At 39.7% G+C, this 22,003-nt stretch overlaps 1 protein-coding gene across 1 annotated transcript in view; it reads left to right on the top strand.

Moving 5' to 3' along the window:
- The window catches only part of cdh8 (cadherin 8), a 104,131-nt gene that overhangs the window by 21,747 nt on the left and 60,381 nt on the right, over positions 1-22,003 (top strand). Inside the window, exon 3 of the mRNA XM_080884300.1 lies at positions 14,520-14,811. Coding sequence (XP_080740426.1) covers positions 14,520-14,811 — 292 coding nt within the window. The remainder of the gene's footprint in view (positions 1-14,519; positions 14,812-22,003) is intronic.

Raw genomic sequence — 22,003 nt, 5'->3', positions numbered from 1 at the left:
GACAACAGTGTGACCACAGCAACAACAGTTGACCAACAAACTATAAACAGAACTTGAATAATTTCCCATCTCAAAGACACGACACAGTAGCTTGTCTTTGTTCAGTCATGTTCAAATTTTCCTCTGCTATTGCACAGTTTTCCATAAATATTTCAGGCAATACAAGTTCATCTAAAACATTTCTTTGAGTGGTAGGAAGCAAAAACTTCAACAGGATAAAATTTAGTTGTCAGGTTTATAGTTTCTATCTCTATTTCCCAACCTCCCATTAGTGGATTGGCTACTTAAGTGCTGCTTCCTATCAAGGGAACAACAAAACCGCACAAACTAGAATGATGAAAATGACTTTCCTGGCTTCTATTTTTCTCTATGGCAACCGTAACATGCCTGGAGTGTATTTCAAATGTAATTGAGTTTGGTTCGTTCACAAAGGCGTAATAGTGTGCTAGTGAAAATCTGCACATTATTTCACTTTTGGATATGCTGCCAAACTTTTTACCCAAGTATATTTGCCTCCTTCCAAAATCCACCTGGGACTCGACACTGTCATGTGGCTGGTTTTGTTTCATACCTGTGTCCTTTAGACCTTTCAGTCCACCGTAATCTCTTCTTCCAAAGTGACTCTAAAGCTCTTCCGGTTGGCTTTGATGTCATTACATGAAAAGACCTCAGGTAGCAGTGGTTATGCTGGCTCTTGCTCACAGCATCACACTTGACAGCAGCCTTTGGGAACACACCAAATTCAATTTCTTTTACTGCCAGCCTAATGACAATGACGACCTCACAGAGTAAATGCAAAGTTAAACTTTTATTTATTACAGACTCTTAGAGATTATCCCTGATGCTGTGACATCCTTTGTTTTTTCATCCACCCGTACTGAGAGTGCAGGTCAATAGGTTTGGCCACCCGGTTTCTGTGTATGTAAGCATTTTTGCCAGCATCTGGAGCGACTAAATGGATATTGGAAGCTGTTGCCGGAGCCGAAAGAATGTTGGACAATGGTTGAGATTGATGAGTGTTTGGGCGCTTTCCCTGTGACCCCACCGCATCTGGCAGGAACAAAGTCAGGCAGGTGTGACAGCCAGCATCCATCTACTAGTCAGCTGTAATAGGGAGGGGGCATTTGTACAGGGACACACACATACAAATACACACAAACTAATATGCACACTACAGGCTGTGTTTTCCACACAGTTTAGCAAGCAAGGATGCACACACTTATGTCTCTGTCTCTCTCACTCACGCACGCACGCACACACGCATAAAAAAACAGAAAACAAACAAAAAGAAAGAACGGTAAATTGTACACACATTTATTTAAGCACACATGCACACTCACTGTGACTCACTGAGGAAAAAAAAGCCTTCCTGGCAAGCTTCACTGTGTGTCTTTCCAGGAAGGAGTCGTTTTGCAGTGCTGAGTTTCTTCAAATGTCTGCGAGCTCTCATGTCTTATTACGGGAGACAAATGGCATGTCGTACCAACGGCGCATCCCAACTGGTTAGCTCCGGACATGACAACCATCGCAACACATTTCACTTCACTGTGTGCGCTCTTCTGTTGGTTAAACATCTGAAGCAGTCAGACAGAACACATGTTGGGATTCGACATGTAATCACTGAAATATATGCAGCTTATTTGGAGTTTCAGTTAATTAATAGACAATAGCATGTAGGATAGTATTGCAGAGGTCTTGAACCCAAGTTGCATTACATAAAATGTGACTGAAATGTACACCATTCAGTTATTTTTTTTTTTTTCCTGGAAATAAGGAGGAATAGATCATATTTATTCTGAAGTTCACATAACAGTCATCAATTCTGATATTTTTTAGTACAATGTACACATTCTTTTAATATATACATTTTTGTAGTTATTAGAATGATAGGTTCAAAAGGTTATCCTAGTGATAGCAACTGAAATATAAGTCCCTTACAGCTTAAATGGCACTATTATTTAGCTGTATTAAAATTAGGAAATGTGGCTCCACACTGCTGTATTCTACACATTTTCCTAATAAGGAAAAGAGCCCCAGTTTGATCCTGGGAGGAGACACAAATCCCGTGAGTGTTGTGTCAGGAAGGGCATCTAGCGTAAAAATCTGCCAAATCACATATGTGGCGCTACCTGCTGTGACAACCCCTCGTGAACAAGGGAGCAGCTGAAAGTAGCTCATTAAGAGTAGGAAATCATTTTGAAAGAGATAGCATTCTCTAATCCTTTGCCTAAAGTCATATTATGAGGGTAGCACTCACTTATGGATCCTAGTCTATTATACATGTCATGATTTCCCTCAAAAAATGCTAGAAAAAAAAAGAATATAGCGGTATAGCAAAATTAAAATTCCTGCCAGTGGTTCTGGTGGGCCAACAGAAATAAATTCAGAAATGACTTACAGATGCAGTCCACAGATAAGGTCCATTATGATTTTCTTTTTACAGAGCTTACTCCATGTAATAGAATGTAACATTCAGTTTCAGGCTAGCTGTCTTAGCACACAAAAGCAGAATCAACTCCCCACCAGCACTAGCAGTAAAACTAGGCATCTGTGTAAAGAGGTTACTTTTTGCTCATAAAACACAACATTATGTAAGCCTTTCTTAATATTGGAATCAAAGTAATATGACTTTCCAATTTTGTTATATTTTCATGATTCAATTAAGACCTGGAAAAAACTGACATAAACAATTTTGTAAAGCCTTATGGCAAAAGCAAGAAAGTGTAAATAGAATACAATGAGAAAATAGGCAGAACTATGTGAGACAGCGCTACACTTAGTTAGTGAAACCCCTAACAACCACCTTGGATGCATCGGTTTGCACATGATGCAGTTACTCTTACAGGCATGACAGTGGGTGCAGTAAATGGAGTATCGAGACTCGTCTAGCATGGGGCCCAGATTTAGTGCGGCGCCACTTCGTTGATAGATATGATTACAGGTGTTCTACAAAATGTTTTTTCCATCTTTTTATTGAAGTTCTGAGACGTAACAATCAAACTATAATCCAGTTCCTCATCTTACCCAATTTAACAGACACAAAAACGCAGCAGGCATGAAACCACAACACACAGTTAATTTCATCCCAGAGGATCCACAGTGTCTGTGACTGGCTGGTGTGAGTTAGTATTCTGCTCACCTTATACCAAGTCTTTCACTGAAGGGGCATGTTTGGAAATCCAAAACTGTGCTCAGTATATAATCACTACTGTCTACCTCAGTTTTTAATTTACATATTAATTGCTAAATAATCGCAGTATTATTGGTTTGGTGGAGTGTTTACCATGCCACCATATGGCTAAAACCATTAAAAAAATTGCTGTGCAGATTTTTTTGTTTTGTCTTTTGAATATATCTAAAAAAATGGTCTACATATGAGGTAAAAACATAAATTTAAGCCATCGGAAACACAGTATATACTGATTATATGCTGGAAATAACTCAGTCAGCCCTGTGTGCTGTATAGGGAGAATGGTGACATTTAAGGAGGAAGGCCTGAATGCAGTCATGCTGGTTCCCTTTGCAGTAAAAGCATCTCTCAGCCGGGTGGTCGACGCCACTATTGTTAGAGTGCCTTACTGCGTCAAGCCCCAGGGTACTGGCTCCATTCACCCCCACCTCCTACTTACCCTCCACCACCATCACCGTCACAACTCCCATCTCTCTGCTGGCATGGAAAATCCCCCATGAGCCTCTTCTCTGATGTAAATCACAGGTAGGAGAAATGTGAGCCTGGCTGATGCACCGGCACTGTGCCGTGAAATCTCTGTTGACATTACCGACGGGCGATTCCAGAAAAAGACACAGTGCGAGAGCAGGAGAGGAGGAAGAGAGTGATAAAGACGGGGAAGGAGCGAAGGAGAGAGAGATGTGAGGAGACGTGAGCATTTCAGAGAGTCACTTTTGACTTTCTTACTTTTTGACTCACTGTCTTGCCCACGTCTCCAAGATGATGGACTGAACTCAGTAGGCTGCGTGCTGTCAACCCCAATCTTGCATTGTGATTTGGCATCTTGATTTTTACCTTACTCTTTATAAGCTGACAGAGAGAAACTGCCATTTTTTTGGCTCTTAAAAAAGCTTCTTTAATTCAACTGCATCTTACTGTTATAATACCCTTAAGGCCTAACCTGCTTTCTTACTTTTTGCTAGGCAACCTTTTAACAGACAAAGATTGATTCTTTTTTTCTTTTTTTTTCCAGAGATGGTATCTTTGTTATATGATAGCAAGTAGTAAAAAGATGAGGATAACTTGGAAATGAAGTGAAGGCAACAAGGGAATCAGGGAAATGGGTTATGAGAGGCAATTTTCATGCCCACTCCCATCCTGTGTGCAGCGAAGGGAAGAGTAATTGACTTTTACTTCACTGTATAAAAATATTTAGTTGTACTTCAATGCAAGTGCAGCATTCTAGGAGAACCTTTGATATAATTTTTCTTTCTAGTTTGTGTTTTTGGCATGTTGCAACTAGAAGCAAAAGTTGCCCCCTTTTTAGCCAAAAGATTTTATTATGTAAGTGAAAGTCCTTAGCTGTTTGTTGTGGCAGATTAAGTTCGGGGATTTTGTCCCTGAGCGATGTGGCAATGCACTCGATGGTTGTTCGTGTTAGGTGAGTTAAGGCATAAAAAGAATGTCATTGCAATCAGCCATGTAAGACAACAGAAATGACTCTGTCTCCTTTCTCTTGTCTACTTTTTCTCTGTTCCTTGTGCCTTTGTTCTTCTTTCTCTCCCTCCCTCCCCACTCTATGTCTCTGGGTCTGTGTTCCAGACAGAGTGTGAAACACGTATAGTGGCATCATGACACACAGAAGGAGTGCTTGTTCTTGTAGCAGCCGTCCACTCCAAGGTGATCTGACATCTTAAAGCAATGCTCTGTGCAATTGCACATTCACTCAGACAAGCGTGTTGACATTGCTGCCTAGCCAAAAGACCCCTCCTGTCCTCCCTTACCAATCTGAAGCTGGCTGCCAAGTGCTTCCGCGAAGAGGATGGCTTAATTGTTTCTGCCACAGCCATGCCTCTTCTTCATTTTTCTCTCTTTCCTTCCTAATCCCATGGACGGGAAAATGGAGCTGTTATTTGCATGTCTAATGATACTCGATATCACAGGCCTCTCAAAGGAGAAGGCACAGATGATTATTAATATAGCCAACGAAGCCCTCATTTATACTGCCTTTTGTTCTTAGGTCTGTGCAAATACTGCTTTCCAGTACCTGCAGTTTTAAAGCCGTATCCCATAGAGAGATACGCTAGCTTTGAATACGGTAAAACTACAGCTGATAAGTGCAAAGCCTTTTTGTGACTCTATGAGTTTGGACTTTGTGGATCTCTTGGTAAATCTGGCATAGATTACTGATATGAAAAAAAAAGTTGCAGCTGCGATATTGATCCTGCTGGACATGAGATCGATGTTCCTATCCTTAGATGTTTTTTACACATGCATGATATAGTTTTTCTTTTTTGGCAACAGTTACTTGTAAAAGCTATTCTGACTTTATGGGAAGATTTTTGGCATTCAAAGAAGATTAGAGTAATTTCTTGCATTTATCATCATTAACAAATAATAAATCCATAGTCTGTGTCTGTTTTAAGAAAGAATGAAGATGAAATGAAATATAGCAGAATTTTGCTCCAAGTCAAAAAGGTGGTTAGCCAAGGCTGTCAGAACCCATTATTCAAAGTTACATAAAGAAAATGTATTGTATACGATACCTGCAGGAATATTCAACACCAGCAATGCATGCCTTTCCAGCAGTGGCAGCTGGCATTGAAACTGGCTAATTTGCAAGACTTCTCAGGTTGAGAACAATGACTTTGACAGCTCGAACAGGCACTGTGGAGCACATCTGCATTTTTCCACAGGAATAAGCCCAAAAGAATGGCTCCGACTCTGCGTGCCTTCCAATTATGGAAATCTGAGCATATCTACATATGCTATACATGAAACACATTTGAAACTATGTTTTCAAAATTAAAACTTTGATAATTGCACATTGCAGGTTTGTCCACTAATTTATCTAGCAATTTGTGGCTTTATTTATTTCTTTATTTATCAAATATTCATAATCACGCTTATACAATCCTTAATCTGAATATGACTTGCCACCGTTAGGAGAGGTAAGTTTGTTTTAGTGTTTTTGGTTAAAGGATTGTACGAAAATGTTGAGGTTTTTCTTTTTTAAACCATCTTGTTATTTGAGTTATTTACCTGAAATGATGGATATCTGAACACTGTTACATTTGAACTGTTTCTACAGGGTTAGAAACAATTCTATAGAAATCTTTTTGAATAGTTTACCACATAACATAATTCTATACGAAGGCTATATTTTCAGTTTATACAGATCGCTTTTTCCTGCTTTGCTTTCCAACAATTGAGCTCCAAGATCTCTTCCATAAAACTCACCAGCCGGCATGTGTTGTTTGTGACATTTAACAAGATCAGAGGATCGCAAGCTTGACAGATGAGTTTATGATACTTATCCACATCAGTACACATTTACTTGGTTGTTAAACGACGAGCAAAAATCAGAAAAAAAGAGAGTGAAAGAGAGAGGGTGGAAGGAAGAAAGAGAGAGGGAGGAAGGGGGAGTAAAATGTTGAAATATGAATTACAAACCCGAGCAGCACCATCTGGACCGAGAAAACACACATCATAGTGGAGAGCCGGCACATTGAATTAGACTTGCTACGGGATCCATCTGCACCTCGTGAAATCAATCTCATTCCTTGATTTGATTAGGTCGGCCACACAGAAGAAAGAGAAAACTGTTGTGGTCCTTGATTAAGCTTGTTTCGTTTAGCACCTCTCCACACCCACCCATTTTCGGCATGCTGTGTATACCGATAAGTTTGTGGCCCACAGGTAGGGTAATGGCAGCAGTTGAGGTTAATGTTAAAAAATCTCCCTCTATTTAACACTCGGCATGTGTGCCGTAGCCCTGTAGCTGAGCTCATTTACACTTTTTCACACACTGTCTCTTTATTGTTCACAATATTTCTTCCTCGTTTTTTGTTTGTTTGCTTTTTTGCAAATCACAGGTTTTTCTCACAAAGGCTTAAATCTGACTGCTGAGCTCTTCAGGGGCCACATGTGGAGCAGCCATGAATTGGACAAATGTGTTATATCAGAAGTCGTGTTGCTTTAATTTACCTTTGTTTTCTGGTTATATCAAGCACACACCAACCAACAAAGTGATTGTCCAGTTCTCTCTTGTTCTAACACCAGGATATAATGAGCAGGCGGTAAAAATCTATACTGAAGATTACTTGCATACAACAGGTCTTTCTTGAACTGAGAGCCAATATTGCCGACAGCCTGAATGCATAATGCGCCATTGTTTTTATTTTCCTGTTTCCCATTCTCATTGCGGTGACACTGTACCCCGCTATGATTAAAATGCATCCTCCAATGTATCAACATTCACAAACAAAAGGCTTTTCATGGGTGGCTTAATCTAATTGTGTTGCCCTCTTTTACTAAAGGTAGCTGCTTTGACTTTGACTTATTCTCCAGAAGCAATAAAGTGCCAGTGGCAGTGAATGGAACACATGTGCCATTGCTCAAAGTGCATGGATAGACATGAAACACATTAGCCCTGATTGACCTTGGTACAGACTGCGCACAAATGCAGTACAAATTGTTGCCTTTTTTGTTTGTCTCATTAATTCATTGTTGTCTGGGAAAAAAAACGAAAGCAGAACGAAAGCAAAAGGTGATAGCTTGCTGACAATTCAGTTCTGTGCATGTGTGTGAAGGGGGTATAACACTGGGAGACTCTTTACTGATTGTAATTACTCTACCTTTTCTGTGTGGAGTTGGCTTCAATTACAGACCATCACCTTTCCCTGTATATGGGTCATGACACCATCTCTCTCTCATTGTCTCAATAAAGCACGAGTGTCAGCAGTAATAATAAATGAAGAGGAAAATATGTGAGGCTCTCTTCTCTCTTTTTGGCCTCCGTGAATACTGTGATTGACCTCTGAAAAAAAGCAATATTGATTATTGTTATATAGCAACCAATGGCTACAAATCCCAAAGGAATCAGTTCCTTTGTGTCATGTGCAAGGAAGCAGCAGTAGATAACGGATCCTTTAAAACAGTTTATCTTGATTGGGGGTATGTAAAAAAATCTATATTTGCTCACCACAGAAGTAAAAATGACTGAGTCACATAGCATCTGAACGCATTTACTTAACGCCTTTAAATTTGGCCTCATTTGTGGTGTAAAGAATTGAAGAGCTGACAGCATTTCACGTTATGATATTTCTGAATTAAACTTTCTATTTCCAATGCCCCAGCATCACAGAGCTTCACTATATGATTTCCTCCAATAAAGTCTTTTGTGGTTCACACCAGAAGGGAACTTTTCTGTCCAATTTGATAAACCGCTACGTGCCATGAGACAGACTGGAGGGAAAATGTTTCCAAGAATAGCTAAGTGTATCATATATCATGCATCGCACCATCTGTTCCGTACATTCAAAATGTTATTGCAATATTTAGAATTACAGATTATTCATGTAGGTGTAATTAACAGAGTCAAAATCCAACAAATGGGAGGAAGCTACAATTAATTCCCGACATGTTTGAGTAGAATCTATCTGGAGTAACTATTTAGGCTACAGTTGCCTGAGGGTGTACAGATGGAACAAAAAAGCTCTAATTTTATCAGTGGCAATGAATTACCCTCTATTGATCCCTCATTGCAGTATGGGGCCCTCTCAAATTAATTCTTTGGATTTCTTCTGTGAGATGGCATTACACTGAACAGATGAGGAGAACTGGGCCATATTAACTGACTGAGCTGAATAGAAAAAGGTCAACATCTGGCTCTTACAAAAGGTGCTATGCGAACTAGTTCATGCAGTGCACGGCCTTGAGGGGTTCGTATACATTTTACATAACAACATGCCGTCGTCTCCATATTTAATGGTTAACATGGCATTTCTACTCCACATTATCGGCCAGTCAGACCTCGCATCCTCAGCTAAACAAACCCACATCGGGATTGTGCTAAACATGACATTTAGAGTCAACACAGTGATGCATTATACAGCACTTCTTCATGCTGTCCTGCACTTTTGGCAGTGTGCTACATTAAATGTGTTCAGAATGCTTGTATTATGTAATAACAGTGGAAAGAATCTAAGTGCTTTTCCTGAGTTAGTGGGCAATTTGGGGTAGTAGTACTGTATTGGTACCTCTTTCTGATTCTTGGAGTTTCCACTCTTTGATATTTTAGAAAGGAATGTGTAGTTTTAAATAGCACAGTATTTGAACTGTTACTATATATCTTATTACTTTTCAGCTTTTCAGCAAACTGTAGCTACATACATTTGTTTTTCAGCAGCGGCAAAACATGAATCTTCTGTTCAGATTGTTTGCAACTGTTTAATGGCTGTAAAGAATAAAATTATATATTTATAAATATATATATTTTTTAAACTACCCAGTAGTTTAAATTGTGTGTTTGTCAGTAACAGAATGTAGTTAGTATTTGTATCATATGATAATTTGTTAAATATCATTCATTCTTTTTTTGGCGGAAAAAATTATTTTACTTTTCCTGCTTTTGTGATCACTGTGATTCCATGTATAATATTAACTGCAGACCTGGAACATTTTTACATTTTTGTACATTTCCGTAAACAAAAGTAATGGATCTGACTTCTTCCACCACTGATAAAAAACCAACACAGTTGCAGATCGAATTCATCAACCTCTGACCCTTACTCCAACTGAAGTAGACTTTGCAGAAAGCAATCCGACGTACTGTGTGAAGTCTGTTCTTGCAGACGGTAGCTGACAAGCATCACAGTGACAGTATCTCCTCCCTTTCCCTCTTTGCGTCAGTCTTTCTCTCTCCCTCTACAGTCCTACTGGTACATACATAGGAGGAGAACATGTCCTATCTACCATTTGGCCTGACAACTAGGGAAATCATTAGTTCCTTCTGTAGGGCTACACTTAAGCATCAGGAGCCCAGGCCCATGGCGGGGGTGGAGGATATGTGGGAGTAGAATCTGTAGAATCTTCCTCATTAGGACACAGTGATTGTTCAAGTGATTGCCATAAAAGCTCATCTTCAGCAGGGACTGACATGTTTCCTCCTCCGCTGACAGGATAAGCAGTCCCATGCAGCCCCTGATTGGGAGTTGCGGTTGGCAAATGGAGGTGTGCAGTACTCTATGTTTATGTGTGTGTGTGTGTATACTGGCAGACATCAGAGCACACAAGTATTGCCACAGGAAAATATCTTCTGTCACCCAAGTCTTTTTTTCTGAACTGGAGCTTCAAAACATATGGATGTCTGTCTTTTCAACAACCTGACCTACAGCGGCTAGAGCGAGAGATATAATAACTTCCAGAGCCTGGATGCACTTGCTGCACATACAGACAACGTTATTTCTTCTTTGTGATAGATTTAGTTGACGTTCATGGAATAATGCAGTCGATGCTCACTTTAGTTATGAGAAGACTGGACATACACATGAGAGCAGTAGTATGTTTGCGTATTATTTGAGTTTTAGCAACTCGTTGACTCGATGCCAAGACAGATGCGAATATCGTCAATGCCATTCTTACTAAGCCAATACATAATCAACACAGACACAACAGACATTGTGGTGTAAGCTTTCCTCACCCTGTGCTCAGAATACTTGTTGTTTTCTGACACCAGTGTAGCACATAATCATCACAACTACAGTGTTGTTATCCATTATCTGTTAGTTTCCTGAATGCCACAGTCAATGTCACTGATTGTTGGTGCTGTTTTAGTTGCCCAGGCAACTCAGTTAATGACAGGGACCTGTGACAGACCTTTTTTTTTTTCACATAATTGTACTCTTTGATGAGAATTTGTGCACTCTAGTGTGAAGGCTGTGTACGAAGTGGGTTCCCAGGGCATTTAGAGGAGACAGTTTTGAGGATTGTTGTTGGTTATAGCTAGCTCAACTCAACCCTTCGTGAATTTAAAGTCAAAAGTGGCAGCTTCTGGGAAAATGACTGAATGTGTGACTTTTCTTTTTCAAAAGAAACACAGCATGCCTTTCTATCAAGCTTTTATTCATCTTCTGAATTTTTGTTAGGTTTCTGTGACAAGGCAACATTGCTCTACCTTGAATCTATACAATGGTTTAATGTCATTTTAAAAAAAAAAAGAAGAGACAAAAAGATTTAACCCCATCTTAGCTCAAAATGTGTTTTAATCAGTGGTACTCATCTTTAGTGGGCATTAATTTTTTTCTAAATGTTTTTTTTTTCTTTTTAGATTATTCAGCTTCAAAACTGTCTTTGCTATCTTATGTTTGCTGGGTGGGAAACAGGGGTTAGGTGTTTGACGCAGTCTATTTAATTTAGCAACTTAATTTTAATATTTTTCATTATGTTTGGTTTCTTGGTTAATTAATGAGGAAAAACAATCTGACATGCCATGTCTCAAGCATCCATGTGTACAAGGTGTTGTACAAGGTGTTGTACAAGGCGCATCCTGACCAGTACGTGAGAAACACAGACAGGCACCAATATCCATACATCTAAAATCTAATTTAAAATCAGCTTTTATGATTTAACTGTATGTGAGAAAACCACAGCATCTTATTTCGTCACATGATAATACTGTAGGTCGTTTCCAGCATGCGATGAGTTTATAGCATACAACCATGGATAAGCATTTCAGAGAGCAAGAATTAATCTCCACACTCCTCACATATTAAGCCAGTACTGGGACCATAATACAATACAAACTTGTTTATTTTTAAATAAATATTTATTTATTTAAATATTTATTTATTTTTACTTAGGTTCTATTCACTTGTTTATTCAAACTATTTAAGTGTCATGAGGTTGTAGTAATTATAGCACTTCGCAGTGTGATTTTTATGGTGTGGTTTTTTTATTAAAATATTTTGATTGCTTTATAAGTTGCATGTTTTGTTGTTGTTCTTTAGAGTAGATTTTTAGACACTTTTTATTGCATTTTTGTTTTTGAAAATGTTTAAAATTTCTTAAATACAACTCCACAAAATTATCTACACCTGTGCAAGTCCCCTGGGTTTAATAGGAGAACAGGCACAGCACAGATGTACATGGCAGTGTGACTCAGTGGAGCAACCTCCAGCTTGGAATAAACATGGGCCGTAATTTTATTTGAATTTTATTTGGGGCAAGCAGGCAACAGTGGGCTTTATTTTTAAGACTCTCAGACACTGAGATGGAGGCAGGGGAAGACAGACATGAAAAGTGGTCCAGTCCTCAAGACAAAACTAGCAGACAAGCAGGATTCAGCTTGCCTCAAGGCCAAATTATGGTTCAGCGGTGGTAGCACATTTGAAGTCCCTAAGCAGTGTGTGAGCAGCTATTGCCAGCTTTCTATCTGGAGAGAGCAGGTAGTGGGGCAAATGGGGTATTATTAAAATATGTGGGGGAAGTGTCAAAAATATACAACCAGTCTTTGGGCTACTCTTCTTTAAACTGTTTTTGGTCCATCAGCCAGCCGCAGAGAAGAGTGGGATTATAGCAGACACAGTACTGAAGTGAAACAGAGTGTTAACAACAATAAAACAGTGTCCACTGCAGCCCCTGCCTGTACTTTTATATAGAGCAAAGTGCAGTTGGATGACAGCACAGAAGCACGTTTGCGTTGGTTGAAAATGTCTCTCTGTAAGCTCTCTGTGGGCATTACATATGGAAACAGACACAATCACAGTACTATAAAATCGCAGTATTGCTCTGCAGCTGATCAAAAAGGTTTTCTTTTTCTCTTTTTTTTCTTTACATAAGTACAGAGTGAAGAAGTGGCGCGTCACATTGAAACAAACCAGGATTAAATCCAGGATGCTTACCTAAAAATATTTATGATTAATGAATAAACCAAAACCAATATGCTGCTAAAATAGTCAGTTTGCCTCCCGTTGCGGGAAGCACCAACATGCAGTCATATATGCTGAGCTGCAGGCTTTAGACTTCACATAAGTAGTCATGCATGGGATTTAAAAAAACAAAAAAAACAATGACAGACCATCATTAATTTGAGCTCATTTAAAGAGTTTCTCAGTGTGCAGGATGTTGCGAGGCATTTGTGTTAATGAGCTACATCATTCATGTGAAATGATGGCACAATTAGGAAAACAAAAGTGCAAGGTGTGACAATTTAAGCGAATGTGCTTTGTCAGTGTCTGCAAACAACAACTCGGAGACAGTATATGCATAAAAGCCAGGTTCTGAAAACATTGCAGGGGGTTTAGGGGTCTGTAGTCACCAACACATTTCTACCTTGCTATTCTATACCCTAAGCGTGCTCCCACAGGAACCTCTGTTGAAACGCCGTGGCAGGGAATGAAATTAAAGCTGCTGAATACAGATGTTTTGATGTATGACTGTGTACTTGGTCACGTGTGTGTGTGTGTGTGTGTGTGTGTGTGTGTGTGTGTGTGTGTGTGTGTGTGTGTGTGTGTGTGTGTGTGTGTGTGTGTGTTTTTAAGAGACGCATAAGTTGACAAAAATACAAACTGAAAAGAAGAGTGCTGCCAGCCATGTCCCAGCTATATTGTTGGATTTGTAAATGTTGCTTCTCCTCCCTTCTGAAACTCACTCACTTTAGGATTCAAGAGGCTTATATGAAAGGTGACTTTCAAGTACAGGAAATGCTCTGTCTCTTTATAGGAGCAAAAATTTAATTCTTTGCTTCTTTTGAGTCAAAAGGCGGCTCTTTCTCTTTTTCCCTGACCTCTTTGTGTCCATACCATTGTATCCTGTGCCCTTTCAGTTGACCCTTTTAACTTGAAACAGCAGAATATTTTGCCTGCTCTTCTCAGCGCAGATATTTGAACAGCTTCATGCCGCATCGTCAAATTCATTAGTTATACTCAGCCCGTGCAATGAGTGGGATCCAACCACTCAGCCGGGCATGCAGTTCTAGTGAACTAATGAAACGGTAATTACAAAAATAATGAGAAATATGAACCATCGTCCAGTATCTTTGGGGCTAGTTTGAGAGAATGCATCATTGTGTGTAGAGTTTCCTGTTGAATTTTTAATGGATTTCTTATTTTTCCAGTGTAGTACGATGAACATTGAAAGGACATCTAACGTCTTTGTCCGGTAAATTTCATACTGTAGGGAGCAATATACCCCATAACACATGTTTGTGTGATGTATTTGTGATGTATAACGAGGAACAACCTAGACTAAGGTCCATTTCCTGTGCAACTTATAAAGTTATTGTCCCCAGCGGGCCTCATTTAGCAAAGTGTAGGCTATGCTGAGCCACGTTTAGTATCTAGTTTCCACAGAGTACAGCAGTGCAAACAGCGCATTATGGTCATACTGTATACTTAACTGCATTTATGTGGTGAGAACTTGTAGAATCTGCTGAGCATATCAGCTTGTATTCATTAAAAGCTCTTCACACCCGGCTCCCTAAGTTTGTCTTTACACTCTGGGAAAAAAACTGAGAACTTTGTAACAAAATTGAACTTATCCTTTATTTTTCTTCTCTTTTTAATTGCAGCTTCACACAGACAAGGTGGACAATGACACAGCCAGATACAGCCTTGCAGGTGAGGGGGCAGGCACCATCTTTGCCATCAATGAGAAGACAGGTGACATCCACGCGATGAAGAGGTTGGACCGCGAGGAGAAGGCTGAATACACACTAACCGCCAAAGTCACTAATGGTATTACAGGCCAGCTTCTGGAGCCCATGACTGAGTTCATCATCAAAGTCCAGGACATAAATGACAATGCACCAAAGTTCACCGAAGGCCCGTATCATGCCGCTGTTGAAGAAATGTCTGCTGTTGGTAAGTCACAATACAGACAGAGCTCATTTCTGCTCCCTGCCTCACACAGCAGCCTAATCAGTCTGTGAGATTTCCGAGACGGCTGATCTCTAATGGGCTATTGCATAAAAATAATGAGTGAATAAGAACAAGAGGAAATGAGTATGCCTATTTACACGCTTGCCTGCTATGAGTATTTTTCCACAAATGAAAATACAAGAATGATAAATCAAATCAAATCACTAGGACTTCACCCACAGCTCAGTGCTGTGACTGAACATCGAGCGTCAATGTCGACACACACTTAGGGAAGGCTCTCAACAAACAGCTCACTTAAAAAGAACTAACAATATGGAAACATGAGCCAGATATTAGATTGTAAAATTAAATAACTCACCACATGTGGCAAGCATGTGGTGAGTTCTTAAAATTTTCATACACAATCAAAATTCTGCACAAGCTGAAAGGCACCAGTGGTACATTTCGGACAGGCTACAGCAGCATATGTAGATATTGCCTTAGGGCATAAATCTGCTATTCTCCACTTTGTGTAGGTCAGGGGCCATTTTTGGGTTAGTTTTTTTTTGTGGGGGGCGGGGGTATTGCACTTTCTGTCAGTTACTGTAAAATTATTATAGCACACTATAATAGATGTTTATCCAAGGATTTAAAAGTGCAGAATATAATACTGATTGATGTTGAAAGCAATGGCAAGGAGATTAAGAGGGTGAACCTCTGTGGACTGCATTATTTTGTGTCAAAAGCATTTACAATTAGTCTTTTTTTCCCATCTTTCACAACAGTAAAGCCTAACAGTCCTCAAAGTAGGAAAGGCTTGATATGGATGGCTGTTACTTCAAGATTTAAGCATTATAATAATATCATGGTTGAGAAACATGTTTGCATGTGCACCCATAAACTGTCAGTTAGCGCGACAATACTGACGGACGCCAATTGCAAGCTACTATTCCTCAAGCCCCCTCAAACTGGTACGCAAAACTTTTGCCCTTGCACTGTATGCTAATATATTCATATATTCTCCTTCTTATTTCATCCATGTATTTAAATGACCACTGCATGATGATAATGCAGCTCATCTAGGACAGACAGAAGCCTGTAAGTGGATTGTTACACTGTTTTGAGACCCTCACTACTAACCCCGGCGCAGCTGAGTCTTGTAGAAAAAAATGCTTCCATCAGTAGCAGGAAGGAGATCAGAGTGTGTCTTTACGCTGTGTTGACATTGCAGGAGTTCAGCAAGGATGCTGGGGTCCGTTGTTGGGTGGTATACACTTGTTATTGTGTTTCCTCAGTGAGCTTCCTCTTGTTACCTGTCACAAAGCTGACATAACTCGCCAGGACATATGGTGTTAGGAGTGTAATGGAGTCTATTTGGTACATCCCATAGGATGCAGTCTTTGCATCGGTTCTCAGAGGGAAAGCTATATAAATATATATTTCTGTGCAGCTTCTCATGATAACTGTATCTGACTCTTATTAGCTGCTGCTGTGGAAGCAAAAAGGAACAAAACACAATGCAAAAGTATCCATGTAAACACAAAGTAACAGTGAACTGTTCTTGTCTGAACTCTGTTACTTGATCCCTGCTGCTCAGCTTTGGATCTCAAATGAAATGTACTGTAGCTCTCCAAGGGTTTTGTCAGTGGAGTGCGGTAACAACCATAGTGATAGGGTAGAGCGCAAAGTGGTAGTTGACAGCACTCTGTGATTTGCCAGTGGGAATAATGCATAAGAAATGGAAATCGGCATCTCTTTGTTGATTGTTGTTCCCTTTTGTCACTACTGATTAATTAAACATTCATGAAGGCTCAGTTGTTAGCTTGAAAGGCTTTTCTTTTAGCAACTGGTTTCCTTCTTGTTAAGTTTTCATGTGCTGTGGTGTTATGGGGAGAATTAAGCTCTCTGGACAAACAAACAATAAGTCGTTCATCTTGCTCGCCTCATATTCATAAATCATCAGTAAATTAGAATTTGCACAGGACTCGGTGGATTCCTGCGTTTTGAGTGGCGCATAACTAATAAAGTCCACGGGAAAGAGAGCAGAACAGAGATGAAGATGGTCAAGTCGTATGAGCAAATCTTCACAGTGACAAGAAACTGGGAAACATTAAAATGCAATATTGCACATGCTAAAAAACGTTGCATTACATTTGGTACTAAGCTGAGACAATGCTGAGTATGCTGATGAATTTCTGCTTAGCGTGAACCCACCTGTGTCAAATAATCAAAATCTAATCCAGACCGTAACAGCCTGCTTCTCCTGACGATGTTATCCACTTACAGAGCTTGTCAGTTCCACTTCAGACTTCATCAATGTCTTCGCAGCGCCTTGCTTATCGGGAGTGTATCCACACAGTATCAGCGGGACCAGGGACAAATATCAACACCTACCTTTTATCTGTCAAGGACTATGGCTAGATAGAGAATCCTCGTACTGAATGTCACCATCCCCCATAGGAAACGGTCCCCACAGCCGCATGAGATATGTGACACGGGTCACCGAGGTCGCCATGTATCCTGTGTGCGCAGGAGCATAGAGGTTAATGGGAAATGAAGGAGAAATACCTTTTGTTCTTCCTTTAAAAAGGGCCAGTCGGATAAGACGTGTGGCTTTCTGTGACTTTTGTCTGACTTTCATTTTCCTGAATAGCTGAAAATGGAGGTGACTCACATTTTAATTGTTTAGTGAATTGTCTCTGTAGGTGCAGTGGAACAATAAGATGAAGGGGAAAGCAAAGGTTTTAACTTCACTAAATCTGCCAAATCTGTCAGAACACATTTGAAACCATTAGCATAAGCTGCTAGAACTTCTGTGAGTGCATTACATTGAATTGTTTTCTAGGGGTAAAATGCTTCTACAAAATTTCTTCAAAACTGTGTTAACTGATTTTTTATTTTTTATTTTTCTGGGCTGCTCAAACCCTTTATGAATAATTCCACTTCATTTCCCATTACTGTGGCTCATGCTAGCTATGAACTCTCCACCTAAAATTGATAGATTTATGATTAAGCACAATAAAAAGTGAATATCTGAGCAAATCACGTACAGCTTTCTGAAAATTAGATTTTTCCTAAACTCATGGTAAAGTTGGCAGATCACAAAAATGGGCCACTTTCAAAACTCAATTTGCTTTCGGTATCATCTTTTCTTTTCTTTTGTTCGTTCCTCTGCGTTCTGGTTTGAATGGGATCGGTTGTCAACAATAAAACGACTGCACCTGAAAACCCCCCTCCCTCAAATTTCACCTCTACCTACTGTGAACATTGTCTTATGTGGTGTCCCCTGAAAACTTTATTGTAATTCAGTTGTCTTGCGCATGACTTGTAGTCTTCCTATATTTTTGCATTTTTATTTACTTCGACATATGTGCCATATGTTACAAAATTGTTGTTTATTTCTTGATACTGTATCTTGTTGCTTGTAATTCCTTTAGGGACTATTGCTTTAACATTGTGAGCAATCTCAGTTCATCACTATGAGAAACCATACCCAGAATACTCATGCTAATAAATTATTTTATAGATTTAAAAAATGTTAATAATTGCCGTTTTAATAATGGATACTAAATATAATCTGGATAATTCTGTTTTTTATGTTTTTATAATATCCTCTAATCCTCAGACAAATAGGGTGCAAATTATTATCCATTCATTTGATCCAATGAACAATATACGTAGGTATACTACTTCAGTTTCTTCATTACATTGTAACTTTTTTAGTGCCACTTGAGGGAGTTAGCTGCTTATTGTTGCAAGCCGGTCCATGATTAGAATTTTAATTCTTTCACATGGATTGCAAAGAGCTCACAAGATTAACAGATTTTGTTCTCCTGTTAATGGGGTCTTCAACTTTAAGGCCAGTACAAGCTGACAAATTCCCTTGTATGTCTGTCGACCATATGCTGGAATTATGAGGCTCTGCCACCCGTCTGCAGCTAACAAGGGGGTTGTGATGTAGTTGGAAATTACAAAATCTGCTTGAAGTGACACAACAGGTAATTAGGAGGAGGTTGCTAGACCCTCCTTCCTGTGCTAAGGGGGGTGCAAATGACAATAATTGCCACATTGCGAAACAAACTTGCTGAAAGTTGTTTTGCCGGTTGGAACTCATGTGAGAGTTGCCCCAGGAGTGTTGGGCTGTGAGTTCGCTTCATTATCAGGGCGATTAACCCTTTAGAGCCGATCGGAGCGGGAACGCTCTGTTATGCATAACTATTTTTAAATCCCGGTAGCACTGCAACCACGTAAGCTAGCGCAAAAATTTTTTTTGCATATGAAACCGGAGGAGTTGTACTTACATATTGTGCCATCAGCTTGTCCTAGGTCACGGTTTCCTTCCACATAAAGCTTTGCAAAAACTGCATAAAAAGCGCTTGCAGGAACAAAAACATAATATTCCAGAAACACGCTTTGCCGGTCCGATCAGCTGTTCAAAACACTTCCTACGTTGGAATAGACGTCAGCGCGAACTTTTGCATTTCCGCCATTACCTGACCGAAACCGGAAGTGACGTCATTTTCGCGGAAATGTAGTCTTTTTTGCGATCAGGGCCTCAGGGCCTATACTGCTCTTTTTAAAAGTTATCTTTGACTTTATGACTTTCTGTGTCGTTTCTGGGATGCTTAGGACTCATATTGCACTGCTGGAAATAGTTTATTTTGATGCATATGCTGCTTTTTTGCAAATTTGCAGTATAATATTTATTTTCGTTTTTCCTGCAGTGTATAAAAATTGGTGTATTTCAAAAATAAAACTATGAAGACACTCAAAATAAATTTCCTGTGGTGGGAAACTATTTTGTGCAACTTTTTTGTATTTACAGTTTTGAGGGATAAGCCTCTTAAATTTCTCTAACTACAAATATATGTTAAAAAATCAAAAACGATTTTCAATTTTTTTGTAGTTTATTGCACCTTTTTGCAATTTATGTAATTACTATGCACTTAATGAATACATATTATTAAAATCTGGGCTATAATGGTTGTATTGATGTACATCAACTTGAAATGCTCCCAAAAATGGCTCCAAAGCATGTAAAAATATAATATAAGCTCTGGCGGACTTGGTTCTATGGTAGGTCTTAAAGGGTTAATAAACGGGCACGTAGACAGATGGCCCATCTCCTCTTTGCGTGGGCCATGCTCTGTGAAACCTCAGCAAAATGAATACCTGTATGAGAGCACAGATCCCTGCCAAATGTGTCAAGATCTGCTAAATTGGAGTGTAGACATAAAATTGAAGTGACATTAATAGATTACCTGGAGTTGATTTGCATTTTCAGAGTTATTATGGGTGCGGATAAAAGGACTAACAGGCACAGCCATCTATGTAGGACCTAATGATGTTTCTGATTACGCTCTCATCACCATCGGCAGCTGGGAAAATAAGTAAAGGCTTGTCATCTCAGATTTGGACGATAAATGAGCAGACTTGATCAAGGGGAGACGTATGGAAATGAGCAGTATGCAGACCTTTATCAGAGCTGATCGTCTCATGCTTCCAACATACAGGAGTACACTGTGATCACAGCTGATTTAATATGCTTGCAGTTTTCAAAGTGATCCACAGATACATAACCTCAACGAAGCGTAACGATATTAAATACTGCTGTATATTTTGTCATAGCTTGTGCCTTTCTGTGTGTTCGAGCATATCTATCTATCTATCTATCTATCTATCTATCTATCTATCTATCTATCTATCTATCTATCTATCTATCTATCTATCTATCTATCTATCTATCTATCTATCTATCTATCTATCTATCTATCTATCTATCTATCTATCTATTCTTTCGTCTCATGAATTTTTCTGCACATTGCAGTTGGTCAGATCAATACAGGGACAGCTGAGATATTTTCAGACCATTTCATGCTTCACTTGGGCCAGATGTTCTATAAAAATCCTCTTTCTCGATATACCAAAAATATCATTGTTCTGTGCTGATCTTGCAGTAAATCTTGAACATATCTTGCTCTTGGAAAGTATGGCTCTGAATGCATTAAAAACAGCTTAACTTGAATAAACCCTAACAGTATTTCAGGGTCACAGCAACCCACATAAGCAAAAGAAGCCCATTTATAGTGCATCTTTTATCTGGCATTTCTCAGTTGAGCTTTGAGCTGAGAAAGAGGGTGTCTGGTGTTTGTGTCTCTCTTCTCTGATCCTAGGCTCTGGTCTGCAGCTTGGCAGATGGGCTGAGTGGCAGGGGGCCCCTGGCCCTTTAACATAGTGGGCAGCTGGGCCAGAGCTAGGCCAGGGCCGGGCTGGGGCACATCTGACGAGCAGGCTCCTGGGCTGGACAGGGATGCGGCAGACCGGGACCATGATGATGGTGGTGGGTGGCTCACAGGCTGAACTGGGGTGAGAAGGGGTCAGAGCAGTGAACCTGGCCAAGGCTCTGACTCTCTCAGGCCTGTCTAACTGCCAGGAAGCGTCCATGCCAGCCTGCCCTTTTTGTGGCCATGCTAAATGGGAATAGGACAGGCCTCTGAGGCAGAAAGGATTTAACTGACATGGAGGAGTTTGTCTGTAAATAACCTGCTACGACTATTTATCTCACCTCATTTGGCACTAGCATTCTGCATATCTGAGTGTATTTACATGCTTGATTTGGTTACTTGTGATACCAGTTAATTGCCCAGTCACTTCTTTTTTCCTTTTACTGCTACATTCTTTTTACATTCGCTTGTATGTTATTAACTTAGATTTCTTTGTTTCAGACTAAGCTGCAAATCACATGGTATTCAAGAGTTAAAAAAGAAAAACATATAGCTGTTCAATATTACCTACAAATGTGTATTACTAATTCATCAAATATTGTTTATTATCCAATGCACCTCTGAATTATGCATGTAACATCATCAGTCATTGGTCCAGATACAGTAATATGAGCCTTTTAAAGCCCCCTGGGGTATGTTCTCTTTTTGAGAATGCACAAAGGCATCCACGCACATACACACATACTAAACTGTGTGTTTCACACGCAGATACATCTCTAACATGCATCTCTGTTAGCATGAACCCACAGTGCAGATGTAAAGATGGTGTTGTTCAGGTGTAATTTGTCCCTTCTCCCCTGTGTAGCCTGCAGAGATGCACTCTATTTGCAACCCTCCGCACATATTTTTCCTCCTGTTCTGTACCTCTGCCACCCTCGCACTCTCTCCCTTTTGCTCACCATTGCTTTCCT

Source organism: Rhamphochromis sp. 'chilingali', assembly GCF_963969265.1.
Source record: "Rhamphochromis sp. 'chilingali' genome assembly, chromosome: 6".
Classification (NCBI taxonomy): domain Eukaryota; kingdom Metazoa; phylum Chordata; class Actinopteri; order Cichliformes; family Cichlidae; genus Rhamphochromis; species Rhamphochromis sp. 'chilingali'.
Note: the sequence above shows the minus strand (reverse complement) of the source record. Positions and strands in the feature narration are given on the sequence as shown.